General features: G+C 47.9%; 1 protein-coding gene across 1 annotated transcript in view; it reads right to left on the bottom strand.

Moving 5' to 3' along the window:
• The window catches only part of LOC310744058 (uncharacterized protein), a gene marked incomplete at its 5' end in the record, with an annotated part of 173,477 nt that overhangs the window by 52,611 nt on the left and 98,363 nt on the right, over window positions 1-22,503 (bottom strand). The window contains 12 exons of the mRNA XM_083574801.1: window positions 198-269; window positions 1,659-1,715; window positions 5,094-5,129; window positions 6,560-6,595; window positions 7,116-7,160; window positions 10,103-10,162; window positions 10,273-10,308; window positions 11,543-11,614; window positions 17,662-17,787; window positions 19,720-19,779; window positions 19,949-19,984; window positions 22,184-22,219. Coding sequence (XP_083430927.1) covers window positions 198-269; window positions 1,659-1,715; window positions 5,094-5,129; window positions 6,560-6,595; window positions 7,116-7,160; window positions 10,103-10,162; window positions 10,273-10,308; window positions 11,543-11,614; window positions 17,662-17,787; window positions 19,720-19,779; window positions 19,949-19,984; window positions 22,184-22,219 — 672 coding nt within the window. The remainder of the gene's footprint in view (window positions 1-197; window positions 270-1,658; window positions 1,716-5,093; window positions 5,130-6,559; window positions 6,596-7,115; window positions 7,161-10,102; window positions 10,163-10,272; window positions 10,309-11,542; window positions 11,615-17,661; window positions 17,788-19,719; window positions 19,780-19,948; window positions 19,985-22,183; window positions 22,220-22,503) is intronic.

The raw sequence follows: 22,503 nt of genomic DNA, 5'->3' as shown, positions 1-22,503 counted from the left end.
TTAATGTTCCATGGAAATGTGCAGTCCACGAGCTATTGACACACAGGGCACAATTTGGGGAAGCCCACAAGACATTTTATGTAGTAAAATGGATATTGACCAGAAGGATAGTCAATTGCAATCTTCTACCACAACCACTGAGTTTTAAAGACAGAGAGAGCTGTTACAGTTAAGGAACTCAACAAAATCAAAGGAACCTTTTCTCCTGCTGGTCCATCTTCTCCTTTCTCACCCTTGTCACCATCAAATCCTGGAGGGCCTCTTTCACCCTAAATAGCAACACAGACATAACTCTATTTTTTCCAAATAAAAAGCCTTTATATTTATGAATGATATATATATGAGCTCCGTTTGGATGACCATGGTTACGTCTGCATTCCATAACCTCTCCTGCCCTGCTGACTTCTCCTTGTTCACATCCTCTGTGGCTGTTCAACCTGGTAGGCTAAACCATGGCTTCACCATATCTTAGGGTCTTAACCAGGGTCAGGACAGTAAATCACAGTTGGAAATAACCATGGTTGAGCACCATATCTATATCAAATGAAGGTAGAGAGTTAACTGTGAGCCACTTGGATCCAGATGTGGTTTTAGTTGGGAGTCGTTGTGGAACATTGTGTGTTGCTTGTGGATGTAACCAGATAATGGGAATTTGTCAAAATTCATTACCTTTTACGGTTACTGTTACTCTTAATCTCAGGGCTGTGGGTTCAAGCGCAACATTGGGCAAAAGATTCCTGCATCGCAGGGGGTTAGACTAGGACAGGATCCTGCCAGCTATATTCTGTGGTCTATGAATTTTAAGATCTTAAAGCAGTCCAAGTTGGTGGCCATCTTGGAGGGTTTTATTCACAATATTGTTCCACCTGTGCTGAGCCTCTGATACATGGCAAGATTCTAGCTCACCTGGTGTTATGTACTGAGCTGAATAAAGAGCATGAAATCCGCCCTGAGAAGTTGCAGAACCGGGCGGCTTGGTGGAGAGAGGTCACAAACCCAGTTATGGTTTCCCCAGGGGCTTGCCGCTTTGCGTAGAAGGCATTTCGGCGAGCCACCACCGAGGGCTGCAGGGAAAAGTGCCCCTTCAGCTGTTCCATTATTGTATTGTAAGGAACAGTAGCGACGTCTTCAGGCGCAAGGAGAGCCTAGGCAATTTCAAACGTCTCCTCTCCGCAGATGCTAAAGAATATCGCCCTCTTCTTGGCGTCTTCTTCATCGGTGACCCCTTTGGCTTCTAGGAGGAAGGTGAAACGGGAGGCGTACGCTTCCCAGTCTCCTGATGCTGGGTTGAACGGCGAGAAGCTGCTGTTGGTTGCCATTCTGAGTTCCTTGGGGCCCGCAGCTGAAGCCTGGATACACGGTGCGAGGCAGCGGTGCGGCAGGTGGAGGTGCTGCAGTGCTGTGTGTGGCGGTCAGCTCAGCAGCTGACCCACCTTCATCACCAGTGAAATATACTCGGAGTCGGGAGTGGATTTCATGCTCTTTATTCAGCTCAGTACATAACACCTGGCTAGACAGGAAGTTCAGTGGTGGCACAGAGAGCAGCTTGCGGGATCAGCAGTGTAAGACCAACATAACAGGGGGCTCCCCACACCAATCTCTGCGAGCGACGGAGAAAGCAAACTCCTATCGGAAAGCAAGGAAAAAGCCCAACTTACGGGATCGCCTTTGATGCCTTTGTAGCCTTGAGGTCCAAATGTTGTCATGGGGTCTCCCTATGATTCAAGCACAGAAAAGAGAAAGGCCTTTGCATTATGAGTTCACCTTGAGTCAGAGCTGAAACTGAAGTTGGATTAAAAAAGAAAGAAAGGTGAACAACCAGAAAGGAAGGAAATAAGCAGCTATCTTATCTTTAAAAGACATCCGAAGGCAGCCCTGTTTAGGAAACTTTTTAATATTTAATGCTGTATTGTTTTTAACATTCGATTGGGAGCCGCCCAGAGTGGCTGGGGATACCCAGCCAGATGGGTGGGGTATAAATAATAAATTATTATTACTATTATAATAAATAGATGTACTGCTATTCCTTGTGGACAAATATGTCAGTTTCCACTTCTATCGTTTCCTCAGCCTTTTACCAGTGTTTCCTTTTTCCATTCTGTTTTTTCAAAAGTCCTCATGAAAACTCACCATCATTTAAATACTTGTGTCTTCTAACACACACGCACTGCTGTACAGAGGTTAGTTGTGATTTTTAGACTGCCAAGGGGTTGGGCTCCCAGCTCTACAGTTCCATGATTCTACGTTTGGCTAATATGCACATTTTTGCAACCTCCCTTAATATTGTGCATTTTTTAATGTTATTGCCACTATTTTCCTTACCCACACTTCTGCACACATTCCCCCCTAGTATATCAATTTTTGTATACATTGTTTGGGAAACTGCATCACAAAATTCAGAGCAGTGTGAAGTGACAGGATCATTCCTTTCCAGTTCATGTTTTGTTTCGGGAAAGGAAAATGGAGCGTCAAAATGGAAGCGCAATCAAATTTCTCTTGCCTCACTATCCAGGAACCATTTTTTGCTTTACGTTGCTCCATAGAAAAGATTGGAAAATGATGTCCCCTGTACATTTAATTGGTCCTGAAGCAGGCAAGGTTAGAATGGAGGAAGCCCAAATGTGGAATAGAAAAGGAAAAGGTTAGTAAATGCTGCCGTGGCAAATTGGCAACTTAATCACATCTCCTGTGCTGTTTAATTCACCCACTTCCGCCTAATGTTCTATTCACACTTTCTTCAGAGAGGGCATTACACATTCCTTTATGACTGGGAAACAGCATCTCCTCCAGCGAGGGAGAATCAGAAATTCATTTGTCGCAATGGCAGACAAGCTGCTTTGAAAACCCATTTCTTCAGAGAAAAATGGCAGACTGACTTGCCAGAGTGGTGCATGCTGTAGTTGGGAGACAGGGGGCGGGCGGGTGTGGAGGACTCCCTGGTCCTGAATGGGGTAACTGTGCCCCTGAAAGACCAGGTGCACAGCCTGGGTGTCATTCTGGAGTCACAGCTGTCCACGGAGGCGCAGGTCAATTCTGTGTCCAGGGCAGCTGTCTACCAGCTCCATCTGGTACGCAGGATGAGACCCTCCCTGCCCGCAGACTGTCTCGCCAGAGTGGTGCACGCTCTGGTTATCTCCCGCTTGGACTACTGCAATGCGCTCTACGTGGGGCTACCTTTGAAGGTGACCCGGAAACTACAACTAATCCAGAATGCGGCAGCTAGACTGGGGACTGGGAGCAGCCACCGAGACCACATAACACCAGTCCTGAAAGACCTACATTGGCTCCCAGTACATTTCCAAGCACAATTCAAAGTGTTGGTGCTGACCTTTAAAGCCTTAGCCTAAAACCTTGGTCAAGTATACCTGAAGGAGCATCTCCACCCCCATCGTTCTGCCCAGACACTGAGGTCCAACTCTGAGGGCCTTCTGGTGGTTCCCTCACTGCGAGAAGCAAAGCTACAGGGAACCAGGCAGAGGGCCTTCTCAGTAGTGGCGCCCGCCCTGTGGAACACCCTCCCACCAGATGTCAAAGAGAAAAACAACTACCAGACTTTTAGAAGACATCTGAAGGCAGCCCTCTTTAGGGAAGCTTTTAATGTTTAATAGACTATTGTATTTTAATATTCTGTTGGAAGCCACCCAGAGTGGCTGGGGAAACCCAGCCAGATGGGCGGGGTATAAATAAATTATTATTATTATTATTATTATTATTATTATTATTATTATTATTATTTATTTTACTCAGGCATAGGCAAACTCGGCCCTCTAGATGTTTTGGGACTACAACTCCCATCACCCCTAGCTAACAGGACCAGTGGTCAGGGATGATGAGAATTGTCTCAAAACATCTGGAGGGCCGAGTTTGCCTATGCCTGATTTAGCCGTGGTGCAAAGATCCCTCAGGCCCTCACCTCCACATTTCCCAGAGTTGTCGACCTTTCCCCAAGCCTCGGAGGGGATCGCTCTCCTCTCACGCAGGCTTGGGAGGCAAGCTGCATGCCCGCTAGCCATATGGTTGACGGGGCACAGCTGGCGGGCATTCAGGGAAAGGGGAGGCCACCGACAAGGTCGCACAGCTCCCCCACTCCCTGGGGCGCCCCTGAGATGCCAGCGCCCTGGCGCAACGAACCACTAAGACCAATGGGAAAGATGGCCCTGTTCCCAACTTCACCCCACCTTCCCTTTTCATTTTCTTGCCGACATCATTATCCAGGTGAAGTCACTGTTCAGGTATGAATCCAAGAGAGATGCGCGGTGATGGGAAGATGGCAATCCCCCCCCCCCCAAAAAAAGAGAAAGTTGTTTGGGTCAATTCAACCTACCCCATTACCCTTCAGTGTTTATTATTATTATTATTATTATTATTATTATTATTATTATTAATTTTTATTTATACCCTGCCCTCCCCAGCCAAGGCTGGGCTCAGGGCAGCTAACAAGCAATAATAAAAACAAGTTGAATGGATACAACTTAAAAACAAGATTAAAATACAACATTAAAATATTGAAATATTAAAATATTAAAATGCAGCCTCATCACAGGAGGAGAAAGGAAAAAGAAAAAATAAAGAGGGGGAGGGAATCAAACTGGCTCCAAGCCAAAGGCCAGGCGGAACAACTCTGTCTTACAGGCCCTGCGGAAAGAAATCAGATCCTGCAGGGCCCTGGTCTCATGAGGCAGAGCGTTCCACCAGGCCGGAGCCAGTGCTGAAAAGGCCCTGGCTCTGGTTGAAGCCAATCTGACTTCCTTAGGGCTCGGGACCACTAGGGTGTTGCTATTTTTGGACCTTGAGGCTCTCCGTGGGGCATACCAGGAGAGGTGGTCCCGTAGGTACGAGGGTCCTAGGCCGTATAGGGCTTTAAAGGTCAAAACCAGCACCTTAAATCTGACCCTGTACTCCACTGGGAGCCAGTGCAGCTGGAAAAGCACTGGGTGAATATGCTCCCATGGCAGAGACCCCGTGAGGAGCCTCGCTGCAGCATTCTGCACCTGCTGGAGTTTCTGGGACAGCTTCAAGGGCAGCCCACATAGAGCGAATTACAGTAGTCAAGCCTGGAGGTGACTGTGTTGACCTCTTTAAACATTACTTACCCTTTCTCCTTTGGCCCCAGGAAATCCAACATCGCCCTGAGGAGGAGGAGTGTAAATGAAAACAAAGGAATACCTCATTAATACTATCACATTGCCAAATCCCTCGGCCAATTCTGAAAGAGAGAGTCCACCGCTGTCATACCATGGGGGCACAGTGGCCAGTGACTGAGGAATGTCCGCAGACAAACATGAATGACTTTCCTTTGCTTCAGTGAAGAAGAAGAAGAAGAAGAAGAGGAGGAGGAGGAGGAGGAGGAGGAGGAGGAGGAGGAGGAGGAGTTTGGATTTGATATCCCGCTTTATCACTACCCGAAGGAGTCTCAAAGCGGCTAACATTCTACTTTCCCTTCCTCCCCCACAACAAACACTCTGTGAGGTGAGTGGGGCTGAGAGACTTCAGAGAAGTGTGACTAGCCCAAGGTCACCCAGCAGTTGCATGTGGAGGAGCGGAGAAGCGAACCCGGTTCCCCAGATTACGAGTTTACTGCTCTTAACCACTACACCACACTGGCTCTCTCAGTGAGCACTGCTGTCTTCCCAAGAATAGGGACCACATCTTCGCCAGGGGAGACACAATCTAAGCTGGGAAGAGATAAGGCAGATAGGACTGGCCACACAGCCAAGGTGATGGGGACTACTTTCTATGGAATAGGTGGTGCCACCTGCCTTTTGGGAACTGGAAGCTGTGCAGAGTCCTTGCCAGGATTGCAGGAAGCTATATAAGAAACTGAAAGTCAACACAGACAAGACTGAGACCCTCCCATTGAGTGGTTCCCCCTCACTAGATGAGTGGGATGTGTTTTGTTCTGGATAGGGTCAGACTACCCATCCCCCCAAGAGAAGTTGCACAATTTGGGGGGCACTCTTGGATCCAACATTGACATTGGAGGCTACATGGCACTTAGCACCTTCTATAAACTTTGACCGGTGACCCAGGTTGACCTTATCTGGACATGGGTAGCTCTGCTCCAGTTCTCTATACTATGATAATCTCTAAGCCGGATTAATGCAATGCATTGTACTTGGGACGGCTGCAGAAGATTGGGGGGTGCAGTTGGTGCGTAACGTGAAAGACAGGAAGCTTTGAACATGTAAACCCAGTTCTGACCTGATCCCCCTGGCTGCATAGTAGTTTCTGCGATCAATTGAAACTGCAGTTTTTGACCTTTAAAGCCCTATAAACAGCTTGGGACCCCAATGCTTAAAGGACTACCTCTTCCCTTTTGAACCTGTGTGGACACTATGATAATCATATGAGGCCCTTCACCCGTGTCTCACCTCTGAAAAGTGGAGCACAGATAGTGGGGAATCAGTTAGTGGGTATCTCTCTGTAGTAGACCCCAACACTGAAACCCTCTTTCCCCAGAGAAGCAGGGCCCCGAAATGCATGCTTGGGTTAAACAATGGTACCAGGTCTAGAAATACTGAGGATGCTCAACATATATGTTCAACATTTGGCTACTTACCTTCTCCCCTTTCGGCCCCAAAAGGCCATTCTGTCCCTGTAAATATGCAGAGAAGAATTCATTACAAAAGCAAGAATTCCCAAGTGTGAGCTCTCTCAAAAGTGTCTGAGATAGAAGTAGATCAGGGCTGCAAGCGGAATCCGTCTTTGCTACATCAGCATAGGAATGTGAGGAATACCCAAGTGGAATTCCACCAAGGTGTCTATTATCATAGTGATGGGACTTTAGTTTAAGGTATTTATTATCTAGACCTTCAGCACATAGGACAGCTCCATAGGGGGAACAGACGTTGCTCCAACAAAGGCGAAAGCTTAGCAGAACATGAAGACTTGTGCTATAGCAACTATGGCAAAGTGGGCAAAGGAGACCAGGCAGAATCAGGACTTAAGTGCTGCAGAGATTCCAAAGAATCTCCCACCACCCTGAAATTCTGGGACGTAAATTTAACTCAACCATATTTTCAGCAACAGAGAAACTTTAAGGGTTCTCAAATGTGTGTGGGGTCCAGACCAAGAACCAGGTCTTGAATTTCCCGCCATGCTTAGCTTGCACTTACCATCATGCCAATGGGACCACGAACTCCCACAATTCCTTCTTCGCCCTGTTAAAAAGAAGTTACACCTGTATTCCTCCGGAGGTGCCTTTTCCAGCCTTCACTCCTCTCTTTCTCTTTATCTCTGACGCCCCTCTTTCATCCCCCATCGCTCCCTCCTTCTTCTCTCCCCCCAACCCACCATCACCTGAACCCTCCTTGTTCCACTGCTTCATGTATTTTGGCCGTCCCCTGACTCTCTCCCTCTGGGCTGCCCCCACCTGAAATTAGACCAATTCCCACAGGTTGTCCATCCTTCCTACAGGGCAACGCCATGCCTGTCCTTACTCTCTGCAATGAGCTTCCTTCCAAGCTAGAACTGAAACCGCACAATGCAAACCTCCTCCAACCAGGCATACCAACAAGGTATCCAAAATCCACATTCCAGTCCTGCAATTTCCACACACCTGTCACTTTGCCCTCAGGTGCATTGATCCAGCCACAAATTCTGCCTAGAATTCATGTGGGCACACCTGTCTTTTCCCCATTAGCCTTTACTGTGCCATTTACAAGCTAAGTGTCAAGAGAGGGCCAGATGTTTGCTTGTACGTTTCAAATACTTGCACCTGGCTTTGTGTCGACTGCTTAGCAGCTAAGCCTCTGAGCAAAGACTTGGGCGGGGGGAGCTTAGCTCTTCATGCATATTTCAATGAAGTTCAGGGCTAAATTATGAGGAACGTTTGAGGGAACTGGGTTCTGTTTAGCCTGGACAAGAGAACACTGAGACTTGCTATGATAGCCATCTTCAAACATAACATCTGAAGGGTTGTCACTGTTAGAATTCCTGCTCCATGATTGCAGTCATAGGATTGTTGTCTTTCACATGACGGTGTATGTTTTGACTCCACAGAGTGGGAAGTGACAGAGACAGGATGTTTGTGTTACTGTGTTCCTTGAAGTGGGACTATTGTCCTTTCTTCTTTTTCTCTTTGCTGTCTGATGCTAGAGAGAGATGGAGCCATGTTGCAGTGCTCCGTGTGTGTTTATATGTTAATAAAGTAGATTAGCCAAAATGCTGAGTTGCTGAGGTCTGTTACGCAACTGCGCAAACTCTGCGGATCCCTAAGTTTGCCGGTGTTGGTTGGCATCAGTCGCTGTGATGTTAGGGCTGAAGAAAGCTTTTGAAGCTTCTGAACGATCGACCAGGAGGAAGAGAACATGCCAGTCGGGCATGTGTCTCTGCCAGGGTCCTACTTGAGTGTAGGCTGAACTCCTGACAGTCACATGGAAGATGGAGCAAGCCTGTTTTCTGCTGCTCTGAAGGGGAGGACGTGAACCGATAGGTTCAAAATTATGAGAAAGGAGATTCTGACTAAACATCAGGAAGAACTTCCTGGAAACGTGCAAGGTCTGTGGGCAGAACCACAGCATACATTTAAATCACACCTGACGCCCGTTTAAAGCAAATTAGTTCTTCCAAAGAATCCTGGGATTAAGGGTGCTTGGAATAGTAGCTCTATGAGCAAGAAACTACAATTCCCATTCTGTGGTTTAAACTGGGTGTGCTTTAAATATATTCTATAGTAAGTGGCCCTGATCTGGTGGAATGCTCTGTCACAAGAGACTAGGGCCCTGCGGGACTTGACATCTTTCCACAGGGCCTGCAAGACGGATCTGTTCCGCCAGGCCTTTGGCCAAGGCACAGTCTGACCCCCCTCTCTCCTGTAATCCTCATAGAACTCTAACCCAATGGTTGCCATTAATTTGATTCTGATTTTAGAATGTATTTCAATTAACTGACTGTGATTTTATGTAAATTGTGCTATTTTGACTGTTGTTAGCCACTCTGAGCCTGGCTTTGGCTGCGGAGGATATAAATAAATTATTATTATTATTATTATTATTATTATTATTATTATTATTAGCGCTGTTTGACAGCGGAACAGACTCCCTCAGAAGGTCGTGGACTCTTCACCACTGAAGGTTTTTAAAATGAGTTTGGATGGCTATCTGTCAGGGATTATTTTGCTGTGATTCCTGCATTGCCGGGTGGGGTGTGTGTGCGTGTCATTCTATTGCAGTTTAATTATCTTTTGTCTTTTATCTTGCATATTTTTAACAATCTGTGTTTTACACATGTTTGTTTTAATTTTTCTGAGCTGCCTTGAGTCCTGGTTCTGGGGAAAATAATAATAATGATGATGATGATGATGATAACTATATTCAAAGCGGGGAAACGGGTGGCATTGTGGTCTAAACCACAGAGCCTAGGACTTGCCGATCGGAAGGTCAGCGGTTCGAATCCCTGCGACGGGGTGAGCTCCCGTTGCTCGGTCCCTGCTCCTGCCAACCTAGCAGTTCGAAAGCACATCAAGTGCAAGTAGATAAATAGGTACCGCTCCGGTGGGAAGGGGACGCGATGTGGCGCTGTGAGTTAAACCACAGAGCCTAGGACTTGCCGATCATAAGGTCGAATCCCCGCGACGGGGTGAGCTCCCGTTGCTTGGTCCCTGCTCCTGCCAACCTAGCAGTTCGAAAGCACGTCAAAGTGCAAGTAGATAAATAGGTACCGGTCCAGCGGGAAGGTAAGCGGCGTTTCCGTGCTCTGCTCTGGTTCGCCAGAAGCGGCTTAGTTCTGCTGGCCACATGACCAGGAAACTGTACGCCGGCTCCCTTGGCCAATAAAGCGAGATGAGCGCCGCAACCCCAGAGTCGGCCACGACTAGACCTAATGGTCAGGGGTCCCTTTACCGGCGGGAAGGTAAACGGCGTTTCCGTGTGCTGCTCTGGTTCGCCAGAAGCGGCTTAGTCATGCTGGCCACATGACCTGGGAAAACTGTCTGCAGACAAACGCCGGCTCCCTCGGCCTGTAAAGCGAGATGAGCGCCGCAACCCCAGAGTTGTCTGCGACTAGACTTAACTGTCAGGGGTCCTTTACCTTTACCTTTATAATCAAAGCAGAAGCTTCTGTGAAAAGTACCACTAGTGATGGAACCACTAGGCTATCCTACCTGAGGCCCAGGGAGTCCCCGTGGTCCCCTTGGACCCATTCTGCCAAGCCCGGCCTCACCCTGGGAAGCAAACAGAAACCAGGCGGTTGCAATGAAAACAAGAATGAAAACAAAACAATAGCCCCCCTACCCCCAGCTGTATGGATATCCTGGACTGAGGCATGACTCACCTTGCTGCCCTTGATCCCAGGGACACCAGGCATCCCCTGAGAAGCAAAAAAGAAGTGGGAGGAAATAGATGAAAAAACCTTTTTCCTTATCAAGACAAGGAACTCTATTGTTCGTATTTGTAACGCAAAGGGATTTAACTAGACATCCAAATACACAGTGAGTTTGTTTGTTTGTTTGTTCCCTACATTTATTTGCCACCTTTTCCTTCAAGGAGCTTAAGACAGCATTATCATCATCATAATAATAATAACAATAGCAATAATAATAATAATAATAATAATAATAATAATAATAATAATGATAATAATAATTTATACCCCCCCCCAATCTGGCTAGGTTTCCCCAGCCACTCTGGGCAGCTTCCAACAGAATATTAAAATACAATAGTCTATTAAACGTTAAAAGCTTCCCTAAACAGGGCTGCCTTCAGATGTCTTCTAAAAGTCTGGTAGTTGTTTTCCTCTTTGACATCTGGTGGAAGGGCGTTCCACAGGGCGGGTGCCACCACCGAGAAGGCCCTCTGCCTGGTTCCCTGTAACTTGGCTTTTCGCAGGGAGGGAACTGCCAGAAGGCCCTCGTAGCTGGACCTCAGTGTCCGTGCAGAACGATGGGGGTGGAGACGCTCCTTCAGGTATACTGGACAACAACCTATGAACGCTCTGCGATCAGGCTCAGAGTCATGGGCTGAATTCTCCCCAGTTGCACCACGAAGGACTAAGAGTTCCTCTGAGAGACCATCTGGACACAAAGGTCTTCTTCTGCATCAAGACAATCGGCTCATCAGTATCAGAATGAGAAACATGTGGCCTTCTGGATGTTGCTAGACTCCAACTCCCATCAGCCACGGTCACTATGGCCAGCAGCCAGACATGATGGGAGTTGTAGTCCACATCAGGAGGATCACAGGGTCCCCATCGCTGGTCTTCATCTGGTGGCAGCAGATCTCCAGGGTTCAGAGGGGACATTCCCAGCCTTACCGAGAGACGCCAGGGATTGATCCTGGCACCTTCTGCAGGAAAGCAAGTGCCCTGTCTCTGAGCTATGGACCTTGACTCTTCCACCAGACTTTAGGGTGAGGTGCAGGTGGTTCACCCTCCCAAGACACCAAGCTTGGGGGGGGCACAAAATTGAGAGGATCCATAATTGAGAATATCCACTGGGGGCTCCAAATTTCGGCCTTGCTCAGGGCAACATATTATCAAAGATGACCGAAGGCCACCCCTGTTTCCACTCTCATTTCCTAGGTCAAGGTGAGATTTTTTTGAGCACCTCTTGTCCTGGGTGTCCAGGGGGTCCTATTGGTCCAGCAAACCCATTCCTTCCTCTCTTGCCGTGTTCCCCCTAAAGAGAAAAACATTTTTAGAGAAAACGAGACTATTGCAGAACAAAAAGAAAAATGCCCAAACGGCTACCAAGATGTGGGGACCGACACTAGAATGCGCAGGGTGTCTCTCCTAAAACCAGGAGGTGTTATATATCAGAGGAGGAGGGGTCATACACCCTCCAGTGCAATGGCACCCTTGAGGTCTTCCCCTGGCCCCACAAAGCTTCTGTCCCCTTAGTCACAACAGGGAGGGTGTTTACCTTTTTCCTTGCTCGAAAAATGCAAAGAGATTGTTTTAAGAATTCTAAGGTCTCAAATATAAATTAAATGTTCATTTTTTTCTTTTGGTTTTTTTTTTTTTTACCAACAACCAAAACACAAACAGTGAAAACCCCCAGGCGGCTGATACATAATCAATAATAACATATTCAAATCAACCATATGTACAATTCTATATGCCTTAACACTCCTCCTTCCACAAGGGTTATTTAACTTTTTAATTGCCCCAAATTGTTCAAACCTGCCCAAATAATTCAGTATTTTCTCAAACCAATCCTCCTCCTTCTCACTGACCTTAAACCCTTTCATTTTATGTATCTTCACAGTTAGATATTCTAAGATTATAATATTTTTCATTTTCCCCCTCCATTGGTTCACCCCTAGCTCTTCTGCATTTTTCCAATTACTCGCTATAACCTGTCTGGCTTCAATTACCATCAATTTTACCCATTTACATTCCTCTTTTGTTTCTAACTCGGTGCTACTCAGGCTAATAACAACCATTAATTTAGATATTTCCACCTTCCTACCCACAATTCCCGATATTTCTATACCAATCTGTTTCCAGAATTCATTAACTAACGGACAATCCCACCACATATGACTGTACGTTCCCATCACTCCACATTTCCTACTTCAGATTTTGTAATATGATATAACCTTACAGGTGTGTAATACCATTTTTGTACCAACTTCAACCCTTGTTCCTGGATTATCCAAGAGGTCGCAACAAATTAAATGTTCATAAATGTACAAGGCAAACACATACGTAAGTATAAAAACCACGTGTCTGAAATAGTAAGAAAAGCAATTCTGAAGTCATTTTGACTCTCCCAGTGACCTCAAACATTCCTCTGCAGCAAGGGAGGAAAATAGTAGAGAGCCTCCCCATTGTCTTTTGCTTACAAATCCTGTCTTAAGGGCGTATTTGTGTTTGAAAAGGGTGAGCCTGTGACCTGGAGTCAGGAACTAAAAGTATTAACCCCCATTAACCCCACAGGTAATGCAATCAGTGACCATTATCAGGTATCCTGACAAACAGGATTTCTGCTGTAGACCGCCTCCTCTGCTGTAGACCAGCTCGTAATGGTTTCCTTATATACAGCACTACACGTAATGGTTCAATTAGGCACAAAAGCATATCAGTTACATTTCACATACTTCCATCTCATTCTGCAAAACGCAGCCCAGATGCATTCGCTGAGCCTGCAGCCACACTGACCAAGAAACCGCAGTCGCATGGAGCAAAACGGCTCTCTGAATGTCAGGGAACAGAAGCAGCAGAGGAACAAAGCAACCTCGGCGGCAAAGCTCAAAAACGATTATCCTGCCTGTGTCACCGTGAAACAGCCCATCAGGTGTCTACTCATACAAGTGATGTCCTCTGAGCACTATGGACACCCAGTCCAGGTCACAGTGACACAACGATTTGCAAGAGGGATTGCAGATGTCTGAGCTCCCTGCTTCTTAAAGGGGAAAGTCTGGACGGGGGAGCGGTGGAAATGACAGGGGCTAGGAAGGTAATCACAGCGTTTTGGTGAATCCCAGAGCGGTGACTTTGATGTGACTCAGTCCTAGGCACCGAGGACAGAAGGACTTTCTCCCCCACCCAAAAGTGAGCACTGCAACCTAGCCTTTTCAGAAAACCTGACAACAAGTCTTATGGCACCTTAGAAACCAATGCATATACCATATTTTTCGCTTCATAAGACGCACCTAGTTTTTAGAGGAGGAAAACAAGAAAAAAAATATTCTGAATGAAACAGTGGATGTATGATTTTTGTGGTTCATGCTGTGGCCACAGACATGTGATTTGACAGTGAGTTTCGGGTAGCCCAATGTGAAAATCCTGAGGATCCATGTGGATCCGTGCTTTGTAACCACGTTTTTGCGCCATTGCGGCTCCATGAAACAGCGGATGCGTGATTTTTTGGTGCAGGCTGTAGCCATGGACATGCTATGCGATCTGACGGTGAATTTGGGGTGACCCAATGCAAAAATCCTGAGGATCCATGTACTTTTACCTCCCCCCTCCCAGGCAGCCTCCTTTATCGCTAGAGTCCCTTATCTCCCTCCTGATCGCTTGCCGATCAGCTGCTCAGCGGCTTCATTTCAACACCCCCTTCCCTCTTTCTTAAAAAAAAAAAAAGCATGATCTGCTTTTCTCCCCTGGGCAATTTGGCTCCAGGGACCATGCATTCGCTCCATAAGAGGCACAGACATTTCCCCTTACTTTTTAGGAGGAAAAAAGTGTGTCTTATGGAGCGAAAAATACGGTAATGTGATTAGAGCTTTTGCTGTGATATGTATGTGTTAAAATTCACAACTTCCACGCTAGCTGGGCCACATCCACAGAATGGAAGAGGGCAGGATCCCCAAAGATGTGCTCTATGGGAACTGGTTTCAAGCACCTGGCCTGTTGGCAGACCCACTGCAGTGCCAAATTAAACCCTGTGGAGGCCCCTAGGCAGTCAAAATTGGGGGGGGGGGGAGCCCGCAAATGATCTCCTAATACGTTTTTGATTTCACCAGCCCACAAGATCAAATCAGCTGACCACAAACTTGACATGAGCCAACAGTGTGACGCGGCAGCTAAAAAAGCCAATGCAATTCTGGGCTGCATCAATAGGAGTATAGCATCTAGATCAAGGGAAGTAATAGTGCCACTGTATTCTGCTCTGGTCAGACCTCACCTGGAGTACTGTGTCCAGTTCTGGGCACCACAGTTCAAGAAGGACACTGACAAACTGGAACGTGTCCAGAGGAGGGCAACCAAAATGGTCAAAGGCCTGGAAACGATGCCTTATGAGGAACGGCTAAGGGAGCTGGGCATGTTTAGCCTGGAGAAGAGGAGGTTAAGGGGTGATATGATAGCCATGTTCAAATATATAAAAGGATGTCACAGAGGAGGGAGAAAGGTTGTTTTCTGCTGCTCCAGAGAAGCGGACACGGAGCAATGGTTCCAAACTACAAGAAAGAAGATTCCACCTAAACATTAGGAAGAACTTCCTGACAGTAAGAGCTGTTCGACAGTGGAATTTGCTGCCAAGGAGTGTGGTGGAGTCTCCTTCTTTGGAGGTCTTTAAGCAAAGGCTTGACAACCATATGTCAGGAGTGCTCTGATGGTGTTTCCTGCTTGGCAGGGGGTTGGACTCGATGGCCCTTGTGGTCTCTTCCAACTCTATGATTCTATGATTCTAGTATTGCTTTGAGCGGTGATAATTTTAGGTTATATGTTAGTGACTAAGATATATATATATATATATATATATATATATATATATATATATATCTGTTGCTATATCTGTATTAGGGACACACGGGCGGTGCTGTGGGTTAAACCACAGAGCCTAGGACTTGCCGATTAGAAGATAGACGGTTGGAATCCCCGCGACGGGGTGAGCTCCCGTTGCTCGGTCCCTGCTCCTGCCAACCTAGCAGTTCGAAAGCGCGTCAAAGTGCAAGTAGATAAATAGGTACCTGTTACACCTAATTGCAAATTCAAATGTATCCCTATCATGTTTTATGACTTCCTTGATATTGTATGTGGGCTGGAACTTGTCTGTGACCGAAATAATAAATTCATTCATTCACTTTGAGAGGTTGTCGCGGGGCCAGGAAAATGCGTGGGGCCTCCTCTGCCTGTTTGGTAATCTGGCACTGCCACTCTGTGCTACAAAGATATCCGTAAAGATGACATGGAAGTTGGCAACATCAGCTCCACCATGTGGGAATCCCTTGCAGATGACCGCAGTGCCTGGAGACAGATAATCAGGTTGTGCATCCACAGCAGTGACCGGAGGAGGAATGACCGCTGGGAGGAGCGCAGAGAGAAGAAATGCCCTGGTGCATTTGCAGCAGCATAGCCGGACGCCTTCCTCTGCCCCAGCGGCAACAAAACATATCTCTCCTGTATAGGTCTCTACAGCCACAGCAGGCGCTGTGATTCTCCAATGGTTTGGCTTCACCCTCAAAGCGGCTCTCCTCCATTGTCTCTTGAGACAGACGGGTGCCGCCAACAACATGTGTTAGAGTCCAGCCCATGGGTCGGCAAACTAAGGCCTGGGGGCCGAATCTGGCCCAATTGCCTTCTGCATCCTGCCCGCAGACAGTCCAGGAATCACCACGTGGTTCGGCATGGGGATTCTGATCATTTGGGCTGTGCCATTCCCCCCCCCCACACACACACCACGGTGGCACCTGCTCCCTCCCTCCCCCCCTCCTTCCTCCTGGCTTCTCCCTGCCCTGCCTAGAGGAGGAAGGGGACTGGGCTTTGTTGATCCGCAGTTGGCTGAGCGCCATTTTAAGCAGCGCCTCTCCGGAGCCAGCCCTTTCGCGCCGCTCGTTATCCCTCCGCCGCTGCCACCCCCAGCTCCTGCCACTTACAAGGCACAGGTTATCAGTCCCCGGGGCTCGTCAGGTGATGTGGAGACGAAGGGAGGGGAGAGTCGGTGAGGAGGGATTTTCCCGCCTCAAAATATAGTCCGTCCCCCCACAAGGTCTGAGGGACAGTGGATTGGCCCCCTGCGGAAAAAGTTTGCTAACCCCTGGTCCAGCCATTCCCAAACATTTTTGGGTCGCCACTCACTTGGTTCCATAAACTCATCCCTAGTGCCCACTAACCTAACTTATAAAAAGCATTACAGTGGTACCTCGGGTTAAATACTTAATTCGTTCTAGAGGTCTGTTCTTAACCTGAAACTGTTCTTAACCTGAAGCACCACTTTAGCTAATGGGGCCTCCCGCTGCTGCTGCACCGTCAGAGCACGATTTCTGTTCTCATCCTGAAGCAAAGTTCTTAACCCGAGGTACTATTTTGGGTTAGCGGAGTCTGTAACCTGAAGTGTATGTAACCTGAAGCGTCTGTAACCCGAGGTACCACTGTACTCAGAATGGTGGTTTGCACAATCCACTGAATGAGTGTAACACGTCGAAATCCGAAGCAGTAACAATTAGCCGCACATTTATTCGAAACCCAACTGAAACTACATCAACAAAATGGATGACCGTGACACCAGCTTTTCAAAGCCTGATTGCCATGCACACCTCCAACATCCCGTGACACCCCCTTGCCTCTTAGCGCGCGTCCCCCAGGTAATCTCATTGACCCCCCAGGGGTTTCTACCACCCACTTCAAGAACCACTGTGTTAGGGGATTAGCCCTATCATGGGGCAACTGAAATCATAGAATTGTGGAGTTGGAACGGACCTTGGGGATCATCTAGTCCAACCCCCTACAAAGCAGGAATGGGCAGCTGTCCTATACGGGGATCGAATCTGAAACCGTGGCGTTATCAGCACCACGCTGTAACCTACTGAGCTCTCACCCTTGAACCAGAAGCAGAGGCATGTCTGGAAAACCTGGCTTCCAATTTCGGCTCCCTAGAAATCTAATAAATACGGTAATGTTCATGATGATCAACTAATAATGGCTCCATAAAGTTTGTTGTGCTGCGAAGTTAAGAACGCTGACCTAGAAACTGCCTGTTGGAGTAGCTGGGCCTTTGCTCTGCCCAACAGGGCTCTCCCGATGTTCTCAGGAGCAGCCAAGGCTTGATTTATACGGCAATTCTGATGGAGCGGATATTAAAAGGCAGAGCGTCATGGCGCTTAGTTTGGATTGTTCATCTCAAGAGTTCCAGAGGGTCCCTTTCAGCAGCTTATGAAGTAGCTTTGAGAAGCTTGGAGGCGCTTCCGTAATCCACCTCCGCTCCCTGAGTTTGAGTCAGTTCCCTGAATCGCTTGGCCAATGGGCTGTCGCCACACCCAACTGTTGATCACCTACCTTTTGCCCTGGAATTCCAGGTGGGCCTGGGGCACCTCTCTCCCCCTGTGACCCGGGGGTCCCGGGGTTGCCACGGATACCCTGGATGCCTTGTGCCCCTGGAGGTCCCGGGACTCCGGGCTCACCCTAGCGAGAAGACACCATATTGTCCCGTCACAAGATGAGCACGTTTTTATAGTATGATCGTGATGAATTATCAGTTGCTTTGTACTACTACAACAACAACAACAACAACAACAACAACAACAACAACATAATTTGTTATTTGTACCCTGTCCATCTGGTTGGGTTTCCCCAGCCACTCTGGGCGGCTTCCAACAAAGATTAGAAATACATTAAAATGTCACACATTAAAAACTTCCCTGAACAGGGCTGCCTTCAGATGTCTTCTAAATGTCAGGTAGTTGTTTATCTCTTTGACATCTGGTGGGAGGGCGTTCCACAGGGTGGGCGCCACTACCAAGAAGGCCCTCTGCCTGGTTCCCTGTAGCTTTGCTTCTCACAGTGAGGGAACCACCAGAAGGCCCTCGGCGCTGGACCTCAGTATCCGGGCAGAACGATGGGGGTGGAGACGCTCCTTCAGGTCTACTGGACTGAGGCCGTTTAGGGCTTTAAAGGTCAGCACCAACACTTTGAATTGTGCTCAGAAACGTACTGGAAACGTATCGGAAACAATAAGCGACTTGACAAGGTGGAATACAAGAAGTAAATAGCAATTTGGACCTAGAATCATAGAATTGTAGATTTGGAAATGGACCCCAAGAATATGCAGTTGTCCGATAGAACCTGCCACCTTGGCATTATCACAGCACCACACGCTAAGCAACTGAGCTAACCTAGATATTTATTTTATAGCAGTGGGCATTGCAAAGCACCTAGCATGTTCGCCCAAGGAGGGCAAGTCCTACACACCCCTCCTAGAAGATGTCAGGAACTGGCTGGGTGAAGAAGAGTGATGGGAGGTACGAGCCAAGGAACCCTCAACGGAAATCCCAGAGGAGGAAGGCTCAGAGCCCAGGGATTGGTGGTGGGACACAGAGGAGAGGTCAGAGGGAGAAGATTGGGAGGAGGTGGCATTGGAAGCTGAAGGGGCAACAGGGTTTCCTGAGCAGGAAGAGCCAGTGACAGAGAGCAGTTCAGACTCTGAGGCTGAAGCAGTGCAGAGGGGGTTACAAAGCTGCTGGAGAATTCAAAGAGTCTGCCTCTCCTGCTGTAAGAAGCTCCTTCTTGGTCTCCAAGAACATGCAGAGTAATGAGAAGAGCTGAACGGAGGTCAGAGGTGCACAGATGCAGTTTGAGACTGCTTGGGAAACATCCAGGAGAGGTGGAGCCTTAGAAGGGATGGAAGGCAGGGACCTTCAGTCCTAGCAACTGCCCTACAGGGGGAAGACCCACCGAAAGCGTTGTATGCTGTTTCCTTGACAAAGAGTTAACTTCGCTGACAGCTGACTCTGCTTCTTCGTGCTGACGTGCATCTGACTCCAGCCTTGACAGATGACCACCATAGGAAGCAACGTTAATGAACCAATGGCCCAAGCGAACAAAAAGGCCTTAGTCTGGCAGCTAAGGATGGCCCCAGATGGTCTCTCCAAGGAGAGCATACCACAGTGGGGCCACCACCGAAAAGGCTTGTTCTCATGTGGTCAACCTTCACTCCTTCCTTAGGGAAGGTCTTCTGATGAAGACTGCAGGGTCAGAGTTGGCTTGTATGGGAGAGGTGGCCCTTTGGGTTTTGTGGTCCTCCTGATACATTTCCATCTCTTTGTAGCCTTCAGCTCCCTCAACTGGAAGGGAGGCCAGTTCCACTTTCCACCCTGATGGTCTACTTCCGGCCAGTCTGTTTCTTCTCTAGGAAATCTGTAGCTCTCTGGACACTGGACTATAGCTCCCTTTGTGCCTGACCGTGGGCTATGTTGTCTGAGGATGCTGGGAATAAAAGTCTAGCAGCACCTGGAAGGTTAAATGTTCCCCACTCCTGTCTTCTGTAAAGGACTAGTTGGCTGTACAGAGAAATAAAGTCTCAATATGGAGATGGAGCAGGAAAGTTGCAGAACTTACCTTGTGCCCAGGAGGTCCAGCCTGACCAGCAGGTCCCCGGAAGCCAATCCCTGGCTCTCCCTTTAGAAAACAGAGCAAATAAAAGTGAAGTGAATCCTGACCACACAGCATAATACACAGGTTCACATGATGCCAATAATCTGTGACTTAAATTGCAAGCAACTCTGCAAATGGAAGATGAGTTGCTTGTTCTGGGTGGCCCCTGATCCCAGCAAAGCCATTCCTTTACCTTTTGACCCACTTCTCCTTCTTCACCTCTGGCACCCTGGTAGAGACAAGAGCAAAAGGTAAGTTTCTAGTCCTCTTGATGCCATGAAAAACCCTGGATATGTTTGGGCAATAACTGATACAGGCTTAGGGGTAAAGGTAAAGGGACCCCTGACCATTAGGTCCAGTCCTGACCAACTCTGGGGTTGCGGCGCTCATCTCGCTTTACTGCCCGAGGGAGCCGGCGTACAGCTTCCTGGTCATGTGGCCAGCAAGACTAAGCTGCTTCTGGCAAACCAGAGCAGCGCATGGAAACGCCGTTTACCTTCCCGCCGGAGCGGTACCTATTTATCTACTTGCACTTTGACGTCCTTTCGAACTGCTAGGTTGGCAGGAGCAGGGACCGAGCAATGGAAGCTCACTCCGTCGCGGGGATTCGAACCGCCGACCTTCTGATCGGCAAGTCCTAGGCTCTGTGGTTTAACCCACAGCGCCACCCGCGTCCGGATACAGGCTTGGGGGGGGGTGTATTCAAGCTGTAGCGTCTCTGCTCTGATCTAGCAAGGTTTATCTTGCATCCATATCCAAGTATGTGCTGTGTGCCTTCGCCTTGCCTGGGCTTCCTGAGGTCAAGCTGTCCAGCGACAGTTGCCTGCAACTCTATGTAAAGTCTAGTTTTGGGCCCTGAACTGGGGTATCCAGTTGCTACTGCGATTGCTGGGAGGAACTGGAAGCGCTGTCAAAGATCTCCCAGCCAGTAAGGATGTCTAGACTCTCATTCCTTTGATGTTTTTAAGCAGAAGTTAGATGGTCATCTATCATGGATGCTTTAGCTGAGATTCCTGCATTGCAGGCGGCTATCAAGTTGCTGTTTTTATTTTGATTATGTACTTTGTGGTTTTATATTTTGATTTTATTCTGTGAACCATTTTGTATATTGTTATTCATTTTCCATATTTGTCCATAGTATATCCATAAACAAATAAATCCTCCTGTATATACAATTCTTGTCTGTCTGTATTCATTTACAACTACTGTTCATTATGTTAATCTCCTTATACATTTTGCTTCTTATTATTTTCATTATCCATCACTTTTCTTAATCTTTCCCGTTATGAGGTTTATTTCCAATTCCACTGGTTTCACTATTTCACCTTATCTTTCCTATACATGACATAAATTTTTCCCATTCTTTTTGAAATGTTTCCTCGTCCTGTTGTCTAATTTTCCTTGTTAATTTGGCTACTTCTGCACATTCCATTACCTTCTGTCGCCATTCTTCTACTGTTGGTACTTGCTGTTTTTTCCAGACCTGGTCTAGCAGTAACCTCCCCGCTGTTGTTGCATATAAAAACAATTTCTGGTCGTTCTTGACTATATCTTCTCCTACCATTCCTAACAAGAATGCCTCTGGCTTTTTCAAAAACGTATATCTAAAGATTTACGGGACACGGGTGGTGCTGTGGGTTAAACCACAGAGTCTAGGACTTGCTGATCAGAAGGTCGGCGGTTCGAATCCCCGTGATGGGGTGAGCTCCCATTGCTCGGTCCCTGCTCCTGCCAACCTAGCAGTTCGAAAGCACGTCAAAGTGCAAGTAGATAAATAGGTACCGCTCCGGCGGGAAGGTAAACGGCGTTTCCATGCGCTGCTCTGGTTTGCTAGAAGCGCCTTAGTCATGCTGGCCACATGACCCAGAAGCTGTACCCCGGCTCCCTCGGCCAATAAAGCAAGATGAGCGCTGCAACCCCAGAGTTGGTCACGACTGGACCTAATGGTCAGGGGTCCCTTTACCTTTATATCTAAAGATCTTCTTTAAAGGTAAAGGTGAAGGTACCCCTGCCCGTACGGGCCAGTCTTGCCAGACTCTAGGGTTGTGCGCTCATCTCACTCTATAGAGCCGGGAGCCAGCGCTGTCCGCAGACACTTCCGGGTCACGTGGCCAGCGTGACAAGCTGCATCTGGCGAGCCAGCGCAGCACACGGAACGCTGTTTACCTTCCCACTGGTATGCGGTCCCTATTTATCTACTTGCACTTAGGGGTGCTTTCGAACTGCTAGGTTGGCAGGCACTGGGACCGAAAGACGGGAGCGCACCCCGCCGCGGGGATTCAAACCGCCGACCATGCGATCGGCAAGTCCTAGGCGCTGAGGTTTTACCCACAGCGCCACCCGCGTTCCTTAAAGATCTTCTTTAGTTCGTTGTATATATTTTCCCAGTACATTCCAACTTTATGATTCTATGACCTTTGCTGCTTACCTTCTCGCCTGGCTCTCCTGCCTCTCCTGGTTCCCCCTGTAAGGGAAAGAGAGAGAGAGAGAGAGCTCACTGTACCCTCAGGCTCAGATCCTGATGTTTACACACTTTCCATCGCACAGCAAAGATTTCGGACAGCCCCGTTCCATGTGCTCCCCTTGCACAATTGCAGAGATCAGAGCATGTCCTTCGACTGCTCCTCTTGCCCAAAGCCTCTCCAAGCTGCGCCAGTTCTCCCTGTCCAACAGTGCAACGGCCCTCCCCCTTTCTCCTTCCTCCTCAATGCAAGAGTGGGGAACATGTTATGTACTGAAGTTCTCACC

The sequence above is a fragment of the Podarcis filfolensis genome, assembly GCF_964270895.1.
Source record: "Podarcis filfolensis genome assembly, chromosome: 10".
NCBI classification, from domain to species: Eukaryota; Metazoa; Chordata; class Lepidosauria; order Squamata; family Lacertidae; genus Podarcis; species Podarcis filfolensis.
The sequence above is the reverse complement of the archived record's forward strand: the minus strand, read 5'-3'. Positions and strand labels throughout refer to the sequence as shown.